General features: G+C 38.1%; 1 protein-coding gene and 1 long non-coding RNA gene across 4 annotated transcripts in view; both read right to left on the bottom strand.

Annotated features, from left to right (window-relative positions):
• Positions 1 to 16,258, bottom strand: part of LOC138404264 (uncharacterized) — a 99,380-nt gene that overhangs the window by 81,052 nt on the left and 2,070 nt on the right. The window lies entirely within an intron of this gene.
• Positions 332 to 16,226, bottom strand: LOC117994210 (gamma-interferon-inducible lysosomal thiol reductase-like). Of its 3 annotated transcripts, XM_069507804.1 has the most exons (8): positions 8,720 to 8,735; positions 7,823 to 7,887; positions 5,607 to 5,687; positions 3,393 to 3,524; positions 3,024 to 3,092; positions 2,195 to 2,299; positions 1,255 to 1,407; positions 332 to 511 (listed from the first exon to the last, which is right to left on the bottom strand). In XM_069507804.1, exons 2-8 carry the CDS (start codon positions 7,871 to 7,873, stop codon positions 422 to 424), a joined length of 681 nt encoding a protein of 226 aa, XP_069363905.1. In that variant the 5' UTR covers positions 7,874 to 7,887; positions 8,720 to 8,735; the 3' UTR covers positions 332 to 421. The 3 variants fall into 3 exon arrangements, with proteins under 3 accessions (XP_069363905.1, XP_034837991.1, XP_034837990.1); XM_034982100.2 differs by lacking the exons at positions 7,823 to 7,887; positions 8,720 to 8,735 and adding an exon at positions 16,179 to 16,226; XM_034982099.2 differs by lacking the exon at positions 8,720 to 8,735 and having other exon boundaries at positions 7,823 to 7,888.

The following is a 16,258-nucleotide window of genomic DNA, read 5'->3' on the forward strand; positions in this document are numbered from 1 at the left end:
TTTAATGTATTTTACTAAGAAAACTTAAATATCACTTGCTTTAACGGTGAAGGAAAACATCGTGAGGAAACCTGCATGCCTGAGAGTTCTCCATAATGTTCTCCATAATAATCTGCACATGGCCAACATAGTAGAACTATGGCCAAAACCCTGCTCACTCTGAGAGGAGACCCGTGCTCTGTAGTGAGCCGGCGCGGTGATCATGGTAGATCGAATATTTTTTTGTAATTTTTTGGTAGTTTATTATCACTTCAGGATCAAATTAAGACACTTCAAAAACATTTCCCTATCTTATCTTAACCTTATTAAATAAGAAAATAAAAAAGCAAAATTAAATAAGTAAAAGTTTAATTAATTAATTAGTTTTATTATAATAAAATGTACTTATAAGTTAGGAGTGAGAGTAGGGTAAGTGCTCTGGTTAGCAGCCACCAGGCTTGGTGGGCGACAGGCGGCACACGACGCCTTTTAGGTCGGTCTGCGTCTCATCTTGTAGCGCTTGGTCGAATTTCTGAAAAAAAAAAACAGAATCGAAACCTTAATTTTTTCATTTTCGAAGAACCCAAGAATCTAAGCTAGACCACTAGATGGTCATCTAAATTCTAATCCAAAATATCCACAATGCACAATGATGATTAATAGTCAAATCAGCGACTTTTTATCAAACGTCAAAACGCTCGCTTAGTAAGGGATATGAAATACACTAGCTGATGCCCGCGATTTCGTCCGCGTGGAATTAGGTTTATAAAAATCCCGTGGGAACTCTTTGATTTTCCGGGATAAAAAGTAGCCTATGTCACTCTCCAGGTCTTTATCTATAGCCACGCAAAAAATCACGTCAATCCGTTGCACCGTTGCGACGTGATTGAAGGACAAACCAACAAACAAACACACTTTCGCATTTATAATAAGGGTACTGATAGATGTGACCTCATAAACATTTTATTTACTTATTTAGTAGCTGATGCCCGCGACTTCGTCCGCGTGGATTTAGGTTTTTGAAAATCCCGTGGGAACTCTTTGATTCATAGAAACCAGTGGTGTCACTTGCAGTTTGCAGCCCATCTCAGACTTGTACCTGGAAGGAGTGTGGCAGTTTTTACTTAACCCATACCCCTTTGGTTTCTACACGGCATCGTACCGGAACGCTAAATCGCTTGGCGGTACGGCTTTGCCGGTAGGGTGGTAACAAGTCACGGCCGAAGCCTCCCACCAGACAACTTTTACCTTTATTATTGTCACTTGTCAGCTTACCTCGTTGATGACAATGGTGGGCACGAAGTTGAGCGGTCGCTGCACGGTGTCGGTCTTGTCGCCGTACGACGCCAGCAAGTTGTCGCCTTGCTCGCCGTCCGCGCAACGCTTCAGCTTGTCCGACTCCGACTGACGCTTCACTTGCTCCAAGCACTGAAAAACAAATTATACATGCAACGTGTAACCAGAACACTAGCAAAAACTAATACAGGTGATAGTACTGATGATTACTGATAAGGTACTACAACAAAAAACGCGAAAAAAATATATAAAATCCTGTATTTTGTAAAAGTTCACAATATATTGAAAAGAAAACATCTGACTGACGTTAAAGGTCAAACGAACGTTACTATAGGCCACTCCTAATCCCCCCCCAATGCCCTCTCGTATGTGGGGCGCGCATTGACTCCGAATTTTTCACACTATAGATTGCGGGTTTAAAAATACTAAATGACTAAAACTACAAGATAAGGCAAATAGTCATTGGCATTGGATTGTGTTAAGGTACCTACTCGTAGTATATAATAAAAACCCTAAGTTTTTGCTAGCGTTCTGGTTACACCTTGTATATACTTACTTATAAATATTTTAAAAATGTATTCGGAAGGAAAACGAGGAGAGGAAGACGAAATAAAAGGTGAATGGATTGCGTGAAAGAGGATATGTGTGTAAAAGGGGTGGATAATGCATTGACGTATGACAGGACAGAAGTGAGTGGAAGACGAAGACCCCACATGGCGTAGGATAAGGACAAGAAGAAGGGAGACTTAAAAATATTTTAAAACACCTCGATAAAAGACGGTCTTAAAAGACCTGTTCTGTTTGGCGTCCATTTTGAATATGGATGGAAGTAGTTGAAATATTTCTATTTGAAGCCAAATTGAGGCATCTTCGGGCGTGAAAATAAAGACTGAAAAAAAGTAATGCATGTAATATTTACCACATCCAAGGCCTTGTCGGGATGCGCCTGCGACATGAGGCAGATCACCAGCTCCATCTTCTCCGTGTCCTGGAGGCTGCGGTCCTTCAGGATGCACGACTGGATCTGACAATACGATACAACCTCGTGTCAAAATTGTACAATTTAACTATGTAGTTTTGCAAGGAACTATAAGCTTGACTTTTTAGTACTATTACTGTAATAATATTACACTAATGTACCTGAATAAAGAATTTAAATTTATTTTGTAATAGAGTTATAATACATTTATATTGAGTGACCATATTTGGTGACTTTACCCTATTTCAATCTGTAGCTAGATCATAAAGTTACTCTAGGATGTAGTCCGTACAAAATGACTTCTCACACGCCATTTTAACTCTATGGGTCAGTTGTCATGTCAAAGGTACGGCTAAAATGGTACTTTTGACATGACAATCTCTACATAGTATAAAATAAAGTCGCTTCCCGCGTCTGTATGTATGTAACGCAACAGATTTTAATGCGGTTTTCACTAATAGATAGAGTGGTTCAAGAAAAAGGTTTATAGGTACTATAGTTTAATATTGGCTTGTGTTAATTTGTTGAAATATGACGATATTTGAAAAAAATGTCGGAAGAAATCAAGCTTCCATCGAAAATTGACAAATATGACGCGCAACAAAACGAGACGGAGGCGGCGCTGGTCGCATTTATAATATTAGTATGGAAGTGACACTACATAAGTATCTACACTGCCACCCATGCGAAGCCGGGGCGGGTCGCTAGTTGACACATAAAGTTGAAATGGCGCGTGAGAAGTCATTTTGTACCTACGCATAATACACACCTTGTTACCATAGCACTCGTCAGCGCCGTGGTGGCAGGTGAATTGCCATTTATTGTCTTTTTTGTCGTGCTGCAACAAAACACACACTTTAGTCACAGCCTACAAATACTCCACACCAATTCTGAAATTCATAAAAAAACATTCAAAAACTGACTGACTGATCTATCAACGTACAGCTCAAACTACTGGACCTACTGGACGGATCGAGCTGAATTCGCAATTTGTGTAGTCCACGCGGACGTAGTCGCGGGTATAAGCTAGTGTAGAATTTTTTTTCTTCATTAATTAATTAATTCACAACGAATTTTCCGTGGAACCTATCCTCCGGTGGCACCCCGCTCGCGCGTATACACACCGCTCTATACTCACAGTGCTCTTGCCGTACGGCACCAGCTTGACTTTGACGAGGCCGCGGAACTCTCTCCAGACGGGTGCCAGCTGCGACGTGATGAACTTCTTACTGTCAGGGCACAGCGACTCGTAGTACACCGCTATCTTCACCTGGAATCAGGAAATTTGGTATAAGAATAGAATAGAATATATTTTTATTCAAGTAAACTTATTACTAGTATTACTATTACAAGTAAAGGTTAAAAATCCGAAAGCTTGCAGTGATTTTAGGACAATATCTCTTATGAGCCATATTCTCAAGATATTTCTTAAAATTATACACAAGAGAATTTATCCAAAATGCGAACAACTAATATCAAAAACACAGTTTGGCTTTAGGGATGGCTTGGGGACAAGGGATGCATTATTTGCCTTTCAAGTTTTAATGCAGAGATGTTTAGACATAAATTGCGATCTCTATGTCTGTTTTATTGACTACGAAAAGGCTTTCGATCGTGTACGTCATACAAAGCTTATGGAGGTTTTGACGAGAGCTGGCCTAGATTACAAGGATATCCGTTTTATTAAGAATTTGTACTGGGAGCAAACAGCCAATGTAAGGGTCGACGGTTACACATCATCCTACATGGACGTGCTACGCGGTGTACGCCAAGGGTGTATATTGTCTCCCTTGCTATTCAATATGTACGCGGAGGCAATATTTTCTGAAGCACTCGACGGTATTGACCAGGGAATAACGGTAAATGGCGTATCCATAAACAATATTCGATACGCGGATGACACAATCTTGATAGCGGATAGTCTAGAAGGCTTACAGTCATTAGTCAATGTAGTTTCTTCTGCAAGCAACTCATACGGCATCAATATCAATTGCAAGAAGACCAAATATATGATAATCAGCCGATCACCTGTGCAGAACACCTCCTTGTATTTCAACCATGGAAATTTGGAAAGAGTCCAACGGTATAGGTACTTGGGAACCATGATTGACGAAACCGGCGACCACAGTCTGGAAATACGGTGCCGTATTGAACAGGCAAGAAACGCTTTTATAAAGCTAAAAAGAGTTCTCTGTGACCGCAATTTAAAAATACCGCTTCGGATGCGGTTGGCACGGTGCTATGTTTTCTCAGTTTTATTGTATGGAGTCGAAGCCTGGACTTTAACGCAAGCGATGAGCAACAAGCTGGAGGCGTTCGAGATGTGGGTGTACAGGCGAATGTTGCGAATCTCATGGAGAGATCGTGTACGCAATACCACCGTGCTGCAAATAATGGGGAAGTCCACTGAGTTACTTAAATGTGTGCAAAGGAGAAAGCTCGAATATCTGGGCCATGTTATGCGCAACCCAAAATACGATCTACTGCAGCTTATAATACAGGGCAAGATAAAAGGCAGACGTAGACCTGGCCGTAGACGAATATCCTGGCTCAAGAACCTTCGCCAGTGGTTTAACATGAGTACAAGATCACTGTTTAGGGCAGCAGTAAACAAGATCCAGTTAGCCTTAATGATTGCCAACCTTCGGTAGGAGATGGCACTTGAAGAAGAAGAAACTTATTACAAGTGCTTTTGAATCGTTAACTAGTTTAATTTACCACTGGTTCGAAATGCCGAATAATTAAGACGCAGTCTATAACTGTGTCAGTAACTAGACAAGACATCACCAGACCCCTTGTGAATTGTGACATTCAGTCCATCTTGAATTGTTGAATTTGATAAAATGTTTTATTAAAAAACCGACTTCCAAAACCATTACAACTCTGCCGCATCAGGATTGAGGAGTTGGATCCAGAATTTTTTATGGGACCACCACGGAAACATCCCTTAGTCTGTTGATTAAAAAAATTTGCAAATTGAGGCACCAACCAGTCACAAACATGTTTTTAGAAAAATTCGAAATTCAATTCAAAAACATAGTTTCGTTTGTGATTGGTTGGTGACTTAAAATGGTTAGCGCCCACTGAGATTTTCGTCTCTATCATTGGAATGGGATTACGTAACAAAGGGAGCGCTATAGTAAATCCTTCCGCGGATAAAGTAATGTAAATCGGTATTTAGAATGACATTTCGGCTTTGTAAAGCGTTCTCTCTGTTACTCATACTTATACGACGTTTTGTCGGTCTCAACGACAGAAACAACGTTCTACAAATCCGCTATCTCGTTCTAAAGGTCGATGTACATAACTTTCTGCCGCGTAGTGTACAGGGGTCGCAGATGGGGACGTTTACCTTGTCGTCTCGCTTGCTCTTGGCCAGCGCGCTGCACAGGAACGTGAGGACACAGAACGCCACCAGCGACTTCATCTTGTTCTGGGGACAAACAAATAAATCAGTACCCTTATTGTAAATGCGAAAGTGTGTTTGTTTGTCCTTTAATCACGTCGCAACGGTGCAACGGATTGACGTGATTTTTTGCATGGGTATAGTAATTAAAAACCTGGAGAGTGACATAGGCTACTTTTTATCCCGGAAAATAAAAGAGTTCCCACGGGATTTCTAAAAACCTAATTCCACGCGGACGAAGTCGCGGGCATCAGCTAGTTTTATTATGAATGAAAATAACGTTTTCTATTCTATTCTATACGAGAAATGTATATTATACTAGCTGCCCTGCCGAACTTCGTTCCGTCTAACAGTCGATTCAAATTTTTTAAATTTTCCTCTCCGTAAGAACCATCCTCGTACTTCAAGGAATATTACGAAAAAAGAATTAGCGAAATCGGTTCAGCTGTTCTCGAGATTTGCGATCAGCAACACATCTAGTGATTCTTTTTTATGATAAGTTCCTGCGTGAAGATTGATTTGTAGAATGGCTTTCTCTAAACAAAGCGTTTTCACATTCACTTGGCGCTTGGATTTCTACATTAGCATCACCGTCAAGTGTGTCGTCACTACTTATCTACTACAAATATAAACATGTTGAACTATTCGCTTTTAGGGTTCCGTACCTCAAAAGGTATAAAGGAACCCAAACGTTGACCTAGAATCATGTGGCAGGTGACAATGTCTCAAAACTCAAGAATAAGGAGAAATCCGAAAACCGTGAATTCGGGGTATACAATATCCCTGTTGCGTAGAGTCCGCTCCAGCCCCAACGGCCTGAAGGTATTTTCTGACAGGATTTAGGATTATGCCAGTACTCGAATCACTGTTGTATGATTCACGTGCTGGCAAATCGATCCTGTCCTAATTTAAATAGTTATAGATTTTTTACTAACAAATAGGTTTAAGTTTCGTGTAATTACTAACACTAATATTAATAATTACTAACAATTAGGTTTAAGTTTCGTGTAATTACTAACACTAATATTAATAATTACTAACAATTAGGTTTAAGTTTCGTGTAATTACTAACACTAATATTAATAATTACTAACAATTAGGTTTAAGTTTCGTGTAATTACTAACACCAATATGATCCTTGTTGGTCGAAATAAAAACATTTTATTTATTTTATTTATTTATTTAATATACCCGAGTACGGAACCCTCGGTGCGCGAGTCTGACTCGCACTTGGCAGGTTTTTCTGAATTCTCATGATTTATTTTCTTTGGCGATAACTCAATTAAGTAAACTACTTTTTGAGTTATCGCTTTTTACCACTTTCAAAAGGACGGCAGCGTAAACAGGTATAACCACAGTTCTCAATATTTCTGAATTACAGTTATTCTATTAACATTACATACGTGTTTCGGCCATAATATGTACCTAAGTGCATATATGTATGTTCTCTTCAGCATACTAATATGAGGCAATGACCCTGCGCGTGACCTGCCAATTTAAACAACACCGTACCGAGAATGCTGAATGAAGCTGTGATAGCCTAGTGGTTAGAACGTCCGCCTTCTAATCGGAGGTAGGGGCTTCGTTACCGGGCGCGCACTTCTAATTTTTCGGAGTTATGTGCGTTTTGATTAATTAAATATCACTTGCTTTAACGGTGAAGGAAAACATCGTGAGGAAACCTGCATGCCTGAGAGTTCTCCATAATGTTCTCAAAGGGGTGTGAAGTCTGTCGATCTGCACTTGGCCAGCGTGGTTGACTGTGGCCTAAATATTTCTCACTCTGAAAAGAGTGAAAAGCGTCAGGTCGAGATGGCAATCGTGGTGAAGACACCCCGCACACCCACACAGCCCCCGCGTTAACCCGGTGCGGGCGAGCGCGAGTGTGCAGGGCGTCCCCCTGCCTCATGCCCCGATTGCCATCTCGACCTGTCGCGTACTACAGGTGCTGAGATGATGGATGCAAATTAATTTTGTATCGACTTAGGGTGAGGTGAGATCTATGGTAGAGTTAAAACGAGACAGATGTATATCTCACATAAATCTCGTTGTATGTCTCGTTTTAACTCAATCTTAAGTCTCCAAAGTTAAAGTGCGCTCTATAGATCTCAGCCTTAGACCAAAAACCGTGCGATCGTAATTTAAAAAAAAAACTGACTTACCCGTTGAATTAAACCCAAAAACGAAACTAGTGATCTTTTCAGCGAAAACATTAATTAAAAAAACACTAGAAATAATACAATTAATAATAAAAGTGACATAAACAAATTACATTAGGAATTTTAAACTTCTGAATAAAGTGGCACAAGTAAAAAACAGATTTATTTTACTCCAGTAACTATTACTATATTATAATTAGTACGCGGCTGAAAGTAATGTACATCGGCCTTTAGAACGACATTTCAGTTTTATAGAGCGTTGTTTTTTGCGACAACTGACAGGGCTGTTTTGGCACTTGAATGACATTGACAGGGGGGCGCTGTTGGAGAACAAAGGCTTAGAATATTAATTAAACAAGAACGAAAGGGACACTTGACGGCAACGTTGGTTCCTATTTCCTATCGCCGAGTTTCTTGCTGGTTCTTCTCGGTAGGAACGGCATACCGAACCAGTGGTAAATTAAAACTACCTGACTATTCATAAGCACTTTTAAAAAGTTTACATGAATAAAAAAACATTCTATTCTATTCTATTACTATACTCGAGGGATGGGCGATAGAATTGCGACGCAGTGTTTCACTAATGCAGTTCTATCGTTTGTGTTGTTTTTGTTTACACATATTACTTTAATGATTATTAATTATTATAGTGGTTTTTGTAAATTAATTGATTGTGTACTAAGTTATTAATAAACAAATTCTAATTCTATTTTCGCCACGCGCCAAGATAGCCTTGTCGCACTGTATATGACGTTTTGTTGGTCTCAACGACAGGGACAGTGCTCTACAAATCTGCTATCCCTTCTAAAGGTCGATGTACATTACTTTCGGTCGCGTACTGCACTTAATAAATTTAAAATTGGAACAGCAAGTATTTAAATAAATGAACGTCTACACTACAGTCGGGGTACTGACTCGCATTTGACCCCAACTGTCTTGAGCTTCTCTTATCGAAGTGTTATTTATACTGTAAATACAGGGTGTAACCAGAACGCCAGCAAGAACTTAGCGTTATTGTTATACTACCTAAACACAATCCAATACCGATAACCACTTGCCTCATTTTGTAGTTTTAGTGATTTAGTATCTTTTAAACCCGCAATGTATAGCATTCAAAACTCAGGTCAATGCCCCGCTTACGACGCGGCATTGACTTCGAGTGGCCTACTTACGCAACGTTCGTTGACCTCTAGCGTCAGTCAGATGTTTTATTTGCAATATATCGTGAACTTTCACAAAATATAGGATTTTTTAAATATTTTTTTTTTACGTTTTCTTCTGTGCTATCATTATCAGTAATCATCAGTAGGTACTTCGTTTTTGCTACACTACTGGTTACACCCTGTATACTAGCTGATGGTCGCGACTTCGTACGCGTGGTTTTAGGTTTTCAAAAATCCCGGGGGAACTCTTTGATTTCCCGGGATAAAAAGTAGCCTATGTCACTCTCCAGGTCTTTAACTATACCCATGCAAAAAGTCACGTAGATCCGTTGCTTCGTTGTGACTTGATTGAAGGACAAACCCACAAACCAATAAACCGACAAACAAACACACTTTCGCATATTTATAACTAGCTTATGCCCGCGACTTCGTCCGCGTGGACTAAACAAATTTTAAACCCCTATTTTACACCCTTAGGGTTGAACTTTAACAATGAGATTTTAACATATGAGCTTAATAAAATGTGTCATACTGCTAATTGCAAAAATATAAACTACAAAACTTCTTTATAGATACTTCAAAACTGACAGACTTGCATTGAGCTGTGCGTTGATAGATCAGTCAGTCAGTCAGTCAGTCAGTCACCTTTTCCTTTTACATATATAGATACCAAATCTCATCTAGGAAATCAAGCCCCAATTATGCGTATATGTGCAAAGATACCTGGCATCGATATATTTCATGACTCAGCTACTGCATTCAAAAAAAAAGCTCTTAACATTTTACGGTGGGTTCATCTCCTAAGTTATTTGTTTAGTTAAGTTCTCTTTATTTGTCTAGATATTTTGCAAATGCTGTGTACACATTTTATAGATACATTTATCAGCCTGTGTTTGTCTATAAGTGTCGTAGTTTGCGTTAAATTAATGTATTGTGTGTGTTCCTAATAAATAAAATAAAATAAAAATAAAATATTGGGTAGTTACACAGACGTTTGTAGTTACAATATGGGTAGTGAAGTGTTGGATGTTAACTCTTTTTATCATCTTAATGCTAATAATAAGATGTTTTATTTTTAAATGTAGGTACATACAGTTAATTACTTTGTCAATAATAATCATCATCAACCCATTGCTAGCCCACTTTTATTACCTGATATCTCCCAAAGCCCCCATTATCCAAACTTCATAGTCGCTGATTGTCCCTCCCAGTGTTGGGGACAATACGCAAACAAACTTTCAGCTTTTATATAATAACGAAAGCCTGGCACGGGCTGACTCTTACAGCCGTACTCAGAGTCGCTAATCGTTACTTTAGATTGAGTTAAAACGAGACAGATTTATGTGAGATATATAGCTCTGTCTCGTTTTAAGTAAACTTAACTATTAAGCGACTCTGAGTGCGGCTGTTAGTCCATTAGGTATGTAAATATTATGACCGAAAAGCACTAGATTCGGTATTTATACAGCAATCCGGTTGTTGAGTCATAATAATATAATATGTCGTAACTCGTAACCAATGCAATATGATGTACACCCAGTGGCGTGCACAGGAGTTCAAGTCAGGGTATGCATTTAGGTATGAACTTATTTTACGGCAGGTTATAATGAAAAATAAGCATTGATTTATTACAATGAGGGTAAGCAGTGCGTTTATGCCTCTATGAGCTGCACGCCACTGTGTACACCACAAGCTTATTTCACACTACGGGATAACCTAGTATCCTTATTATAAATGCGAAAGTGTGTTTGTTTGTTGGTTTGTCCTTCAATCACGTCGCAACGGTGCAACGGATTGACGTGATTTTTTGCATGGGTATAGATAAAGACCTGGAGAGTGACATAGGCTACTTTTTTCCCGGAAAATCAAAGAGTTCCCGCGGGATTTTTTAAAAACCGAATTCCACGCGGACGAAGTCGCGGGCATCAGCTAGTGTGTTCATAAACAAACTTCGACTTTCAAAGTAAGATTACTATACCAAGTGGGGTATCATATGAAAGGTTATTTTTATGCATCATAGTTTTTGAGTTATCGTGCAAAATGTCGAAAAAATACGACTGTAGTACGGAACCCTCGTTGCGCGAGAGCCTGACTCGCACTTGGCCGGTTTTTATTCTTATTCCCCCCACTTTGATGATGATCCCAAATTGCTCCGCCAAGATAATTTAGCGCCATATTATGATAACAGCTGCATTTAGTAATAAATTAAGACCTAACCCTTGACCTGAGCTGATAAGAGATAGCGAAGTAGCGGCTCGTGACGTATCAACCCAGTAGCTTGCTTTGTTGCTGTGTTCATAAACACCGGCCAAGTGCGAGTCAGGCTGGCGCACCGAGGGTTCCGTACTACAGTTTTTGATTTTTCGTCAAGTTGCACGATAAATCAAAAATTATTATGCATAAAAATAAATAAAAATCTGTTTTACAGTGTAGGTACAGGCGACGCCCTTTCATATGATATCCCACTTGATATAGTTATACTTCGAAAATTGAAAAACTAATTATTATTTGTCCAGGAACACATTTTAATTTTTTTTGTGATGTAACCACAAATTCACGACTTTCAGTTTTTCACCTGCCAAATTTCATGATCCTAGGTCAACGGGAAGTACCCTGTAGGTTTCTTGACAGACAGACAGACGACGAAGTAATCCTATAAGTGTTCCTTTTTTCCTTTGAGGTACGGAACCCTAAAAATAAATGATTTGATTTTTTGTTTTGGTAAAAATATTGTGAATATGATAAAGTTACATTTTGATAAAGTACTTAGGTATAAGTCCCGCAAATTGCTATTGCGCTGGAACCATGTCTCATGAACATCGACGTCAATGACGTCATTTTGACGCCAGCCGAAATAAAAATATACCATCAGCTCGAAACTTCAGTCTAGTGCTGACGTCACTAAAATGGCGGCCACGCGCATGTGCAATTTGCGGGACTTATAACGGACAAAACAACCCCGATTGTTCGTATAAAAATATAAAACCATCATAATTTTAAAAGTATAAAAAATTAATTAATTCTGACTCTTTGTATAGGTTTCGGGAAAAGATCTTTGCATATTGGAAGTCTTGAGTAGGAAGTATTATCTGTAATCTTATTGATGTTTGTATTTTTATTTTGTCACATATTATGTTTGTAAATGTTGTATTAACTTATAATTGGCGACTACATTTAGTAAGTAATATTTTCAGAATTAAGTTTTTTCTTTAAATGTATTAGTGTAAGTAGCCGTTAGTTAATTTAATAAATAAAAAATAAAACAAATATAGTCCTTACTTCTCGGTAGGAGCGACATTCCTAACTCACGTGTAGATTGTTACTCGATCATATTGAACATAATATATATGTATTTGTATACCTACATACCATCTCGTATGGCACATACCAGCCAGGTAATTACTCAACATATAAATATACAATTGAAAGGATAAACTGACTGTCTGACTGACGTCAACATACAGCTCAAACCGCTGTCTAGAAACTTGAGATAACCTAGACCTATTCCAAGAAAGGATTTTCAGAAAACGGACGCTGCTCGCGACTTCACCCTGCTTTTAATTGATAAAATTTCATGATTTTTTTTTGATTTCTCGGGGAAAAAGTCACTTTATATTTTATATACCTTTTTTGATTTCTCGGGGAAAAAGTCACTTTATATATACCTGCCAAAAATCACACACAATAATTTTTATGAAAATAAAAATATATATAAATCTATACTTCCATACTAATATTATAAATGCGAAAGTGTGTCTGTCTGTCTGTCTGCTAGCCATTCACGGCTCATCCGTTCAACCGATTTTGACGAAATTTGGTACAGAGATAGCTTGCATCCCGGGGAAGGACATATGCTACTTTTATCGCGAAAAATCAAAGAGTTCCCACGGGATTTTTAAAACCTGAATCCACACGGACGAAGTCGCGGGCATCATCTAGTGATTTATATGTAAATAGTAAATATTGTAATACATAATATTATGTATGCTATGTCTATGCTATGCTGTTATAACAATCATGCGCATTAGGCATTAAAAGCAATTGCAAATGTATGTTTTTTACATCAAGCAGGTACCACGTACCTATAAGAATAAGAATAAGAATAATTTATTTAGAATTTAGACACAAGAAACAAGTTTCCTACCCTCTGCACTAGGAAAACCCTGTATATATAAATACCTAAAATGTATTATGTAATGTAATATAAACCCTATACCTAAAATGTTCCTATATAGACATCAAAGTTTATTTTGATCTCAAATGGTTTCCACTTTCCAATTGTAAAAGATTTTTGTTATTCTACAAGTCAGTTTCAAAGTCAAAAATTTTATAGACAACATTAGGTATTTATACTTCATCCTCATCATCATCTGAATCCATCGCTGGCCCACTACTGAGTACGGGTTTCCTCTCAGAATTAGAAGTGTTTACTTAGACCATTGCTATCCAAATGCGGATGGGCAGACTTCACACGTCTGAGGACTGAACATCATGGAGAACTCTCAGGCATGCAGGTTTCCTCGCCATGTTTTTAAGTCATCATCATGATCAACCCATTACCGGCTCACTAGAGAGGACAGGTCTCCTCTCAGAGTGAGAAGGGTTTTGGCCATAGTCTACCACGCTGGCCAAGTGCGGATTGGCAGACTTCACACACCTTTGAGAACATTATGGAGAACTCTCAGGCATGCAGGTTTCCTCAAGATGTTTTCCTTCACCGTTAAAGCAAGTGATGTTTAAATTACCTACTTAAAAACGCACATAACTCCGAAAATTTAGAGGTGCGTGCCCGGGATCGAACCCCCGACCTCCGATTGGAAGGCGGACGTCCTAACCACTAGGCTATCACAGTTTCTTTATACTAGTAGGTAGTAATTTGATTATCTAAGGTGCGAGAGTTCAACTTGGTTTTTACCCGACTGCAGCGAAGCCCAAAGGAGGGTTATGTGTTTGTTAATATTTTGATTATTTTGAGCTCGTGTCAGTCTTGCCCTTGGCTGCAAACTACACTCCAAGGGAAGTATGAATGAGGTCTAAGCTGGCCTCGCTTGCCTTGATGATGCCTATTTACTCGCGCTTTGAAGGTTTACAAATTATATACGGCGATTCTTAATCAAAATCAGTATTAGACATTAGGTATATCTTATACTTATTCACAAAAAAAAACCGGCCAAGTGCTTGTCAGGCTCGCGCAATGAGGGTTCCGTACTACAGTCGTATTTTTTCGACATTTTGCACGAGAATTCAAAACTATGATGCATAAAAATAAATAAAAATCTGTTTTAGAATGTACAGGTCAGGTGAAGACCTTTCATATGATACCCCACTTGATATAGTCACTCACTTCGAAAGTTGAAAATACTAATTATTAGTTCATGACCACAATTTAATTTTTTTTGTGTGATCTAACCCTAAATTCACGATTTTCAGATTTTTCCCCAAATGTCAGCTATAAGATCTACCTACCTGACAAATTTCATGATTCTAGGTCAACGGGAAGTAGTAAGTACCCTGTAGGTTTCTTGACAGACAGACAGACAACTAAGTGATCCTATAAGGGTTCCGTTTTCCTTTTGAGGTACGGAACCCTAAAAATTACAACATCTATTTAGAAGGTACTTAGGTAGATACCTACTTACTTCTTTTTTAATAATTCGTGATAAATCGTTAAGTAGGTACCTATATATCAATAAGAATGCACAAAGGTTCACACAAATTGACTTAGTAATTAAGACGCACTCGCTAGGTTCTTACCCTAACCGCAGATAAAGCGATTATAATATTATATATTATGTAGGTACCTATAACACATAAATTTTATGCTACAGCTTTAAAATAATATAATATATTTTTTTAAAGTCCTACCTAGTTATAGGTCCCTGCTTAATTAAAATTCAAATGAACAAAGTAGATAAATATGTACTGAACGTAGTAATTATTATACCAAGCGTAAATTAGTACCTACAAAAACCAGCCAAGTGCGAGTCAGACTCGCGCACCGATGGTTCCGTAATACAGTCGTATTTTATCGACCCTTTTCACGATAAATCAAAAACTATTATGCATATATAAAATCTGTTTTAGAAAGAACAGGTAAAGCCCTTTCATATGATACCCCACTTGGTATAGCAATCTAACTTTGAAAGTTGAAAATACTAATATTTGTCCATGAACACATTTTAATTTTTTTGCGATATAACCACAAATTGACAGTTTTCGGATTTACCCCCTTATGTCTGCTATAAGACCTACCTAGTACCTACCTACCAAATTTCATGATTCTAGGTCAACGGAAAGTAGGTACCCTATAGGTTTCTTGACAGACACGACAGACAGACAGACAACGAAGTGATTCTATAAGGGTTCCTTTTTAGGGTTCCGTACCTCAAAAGGAAAATAGAACCCTTGTAAGATCACTTTGTTGTCTTTCTGTCTGTCTGTCAAGAAACCTACAGGGTAGGTACTTTCCGTTGACCTAGAATCATGAAATTTGGCAGGTAGGTAGGTCTTATAGCAGACATAAGAAGAAAAAATCTGAAAACCGTAAATTTGTGGTTACATTACACAAAAATATATAAATTGTGGTCATGAACTAATAATTATTATTTTCAATTTTCGAAGTAAGATAACTATATCAAGTGGGGTATCATATGAAAGGTCTTCACCTGTGCATTCTTAAAACAGATTTTTATTTATTTTAAATATTTTAATGTATCATAGTTTTAAATTATTGTGCTGAATGTCGAAAAAAATACGACTGTAGTACGGAACCCTCGGTGCGCGAGCCTGACTCGCACTTGGCCGGTTTTTCCTTTTGAGGTACGGAACCCTAAAAAGTACAAAAACTCACCTTCGCAATACCAAGTAGGTACCGGTTTTTAACGCGCTCTAAACTTAGTACTTACATGAAGGAAAAAAAGCTTAAAAGCACTTATAGCAGTTTAACAATGGGCAGCCTTGGAAAAAAACATGGGAGAATGGACATACAACCAAAACGTTGACCTAATAGTATCGCAATATCATTTCATGTAGATTATTGTTTAATAAATGTTTAATTATTATTTACTTATTACATTTGTTCAAAAAAAGTTACAATAAAAATAAAATGTAAATTAAAAATAACACTAGAAAACACTATAAAAAACAATGCACGTCCAGCTTTAATATTTAAAAAAATAATTGAATTTGACACTTACTTTTTTAAAATTTGAACTGAATACGCGAGCAACGGTTGCGAGATGGTCGGCGACTGGTCATTTACCAACTCACGCTGAGA

The sequence above is a fragment of the Maniola hyperantus genome, chromosome 26, assembly GCF_902806685.2.
Source record: "Maniola hyperantus chromosome 26, iAphHyp1.2, whole genome shotgun sequence".
Taxonomy (NCBI): Eukaryota; Metazoa; Arthropoda; class Insecta; order Lepidoptera; family Nymphalidae; genus Maniola; species Maniola hyperantus.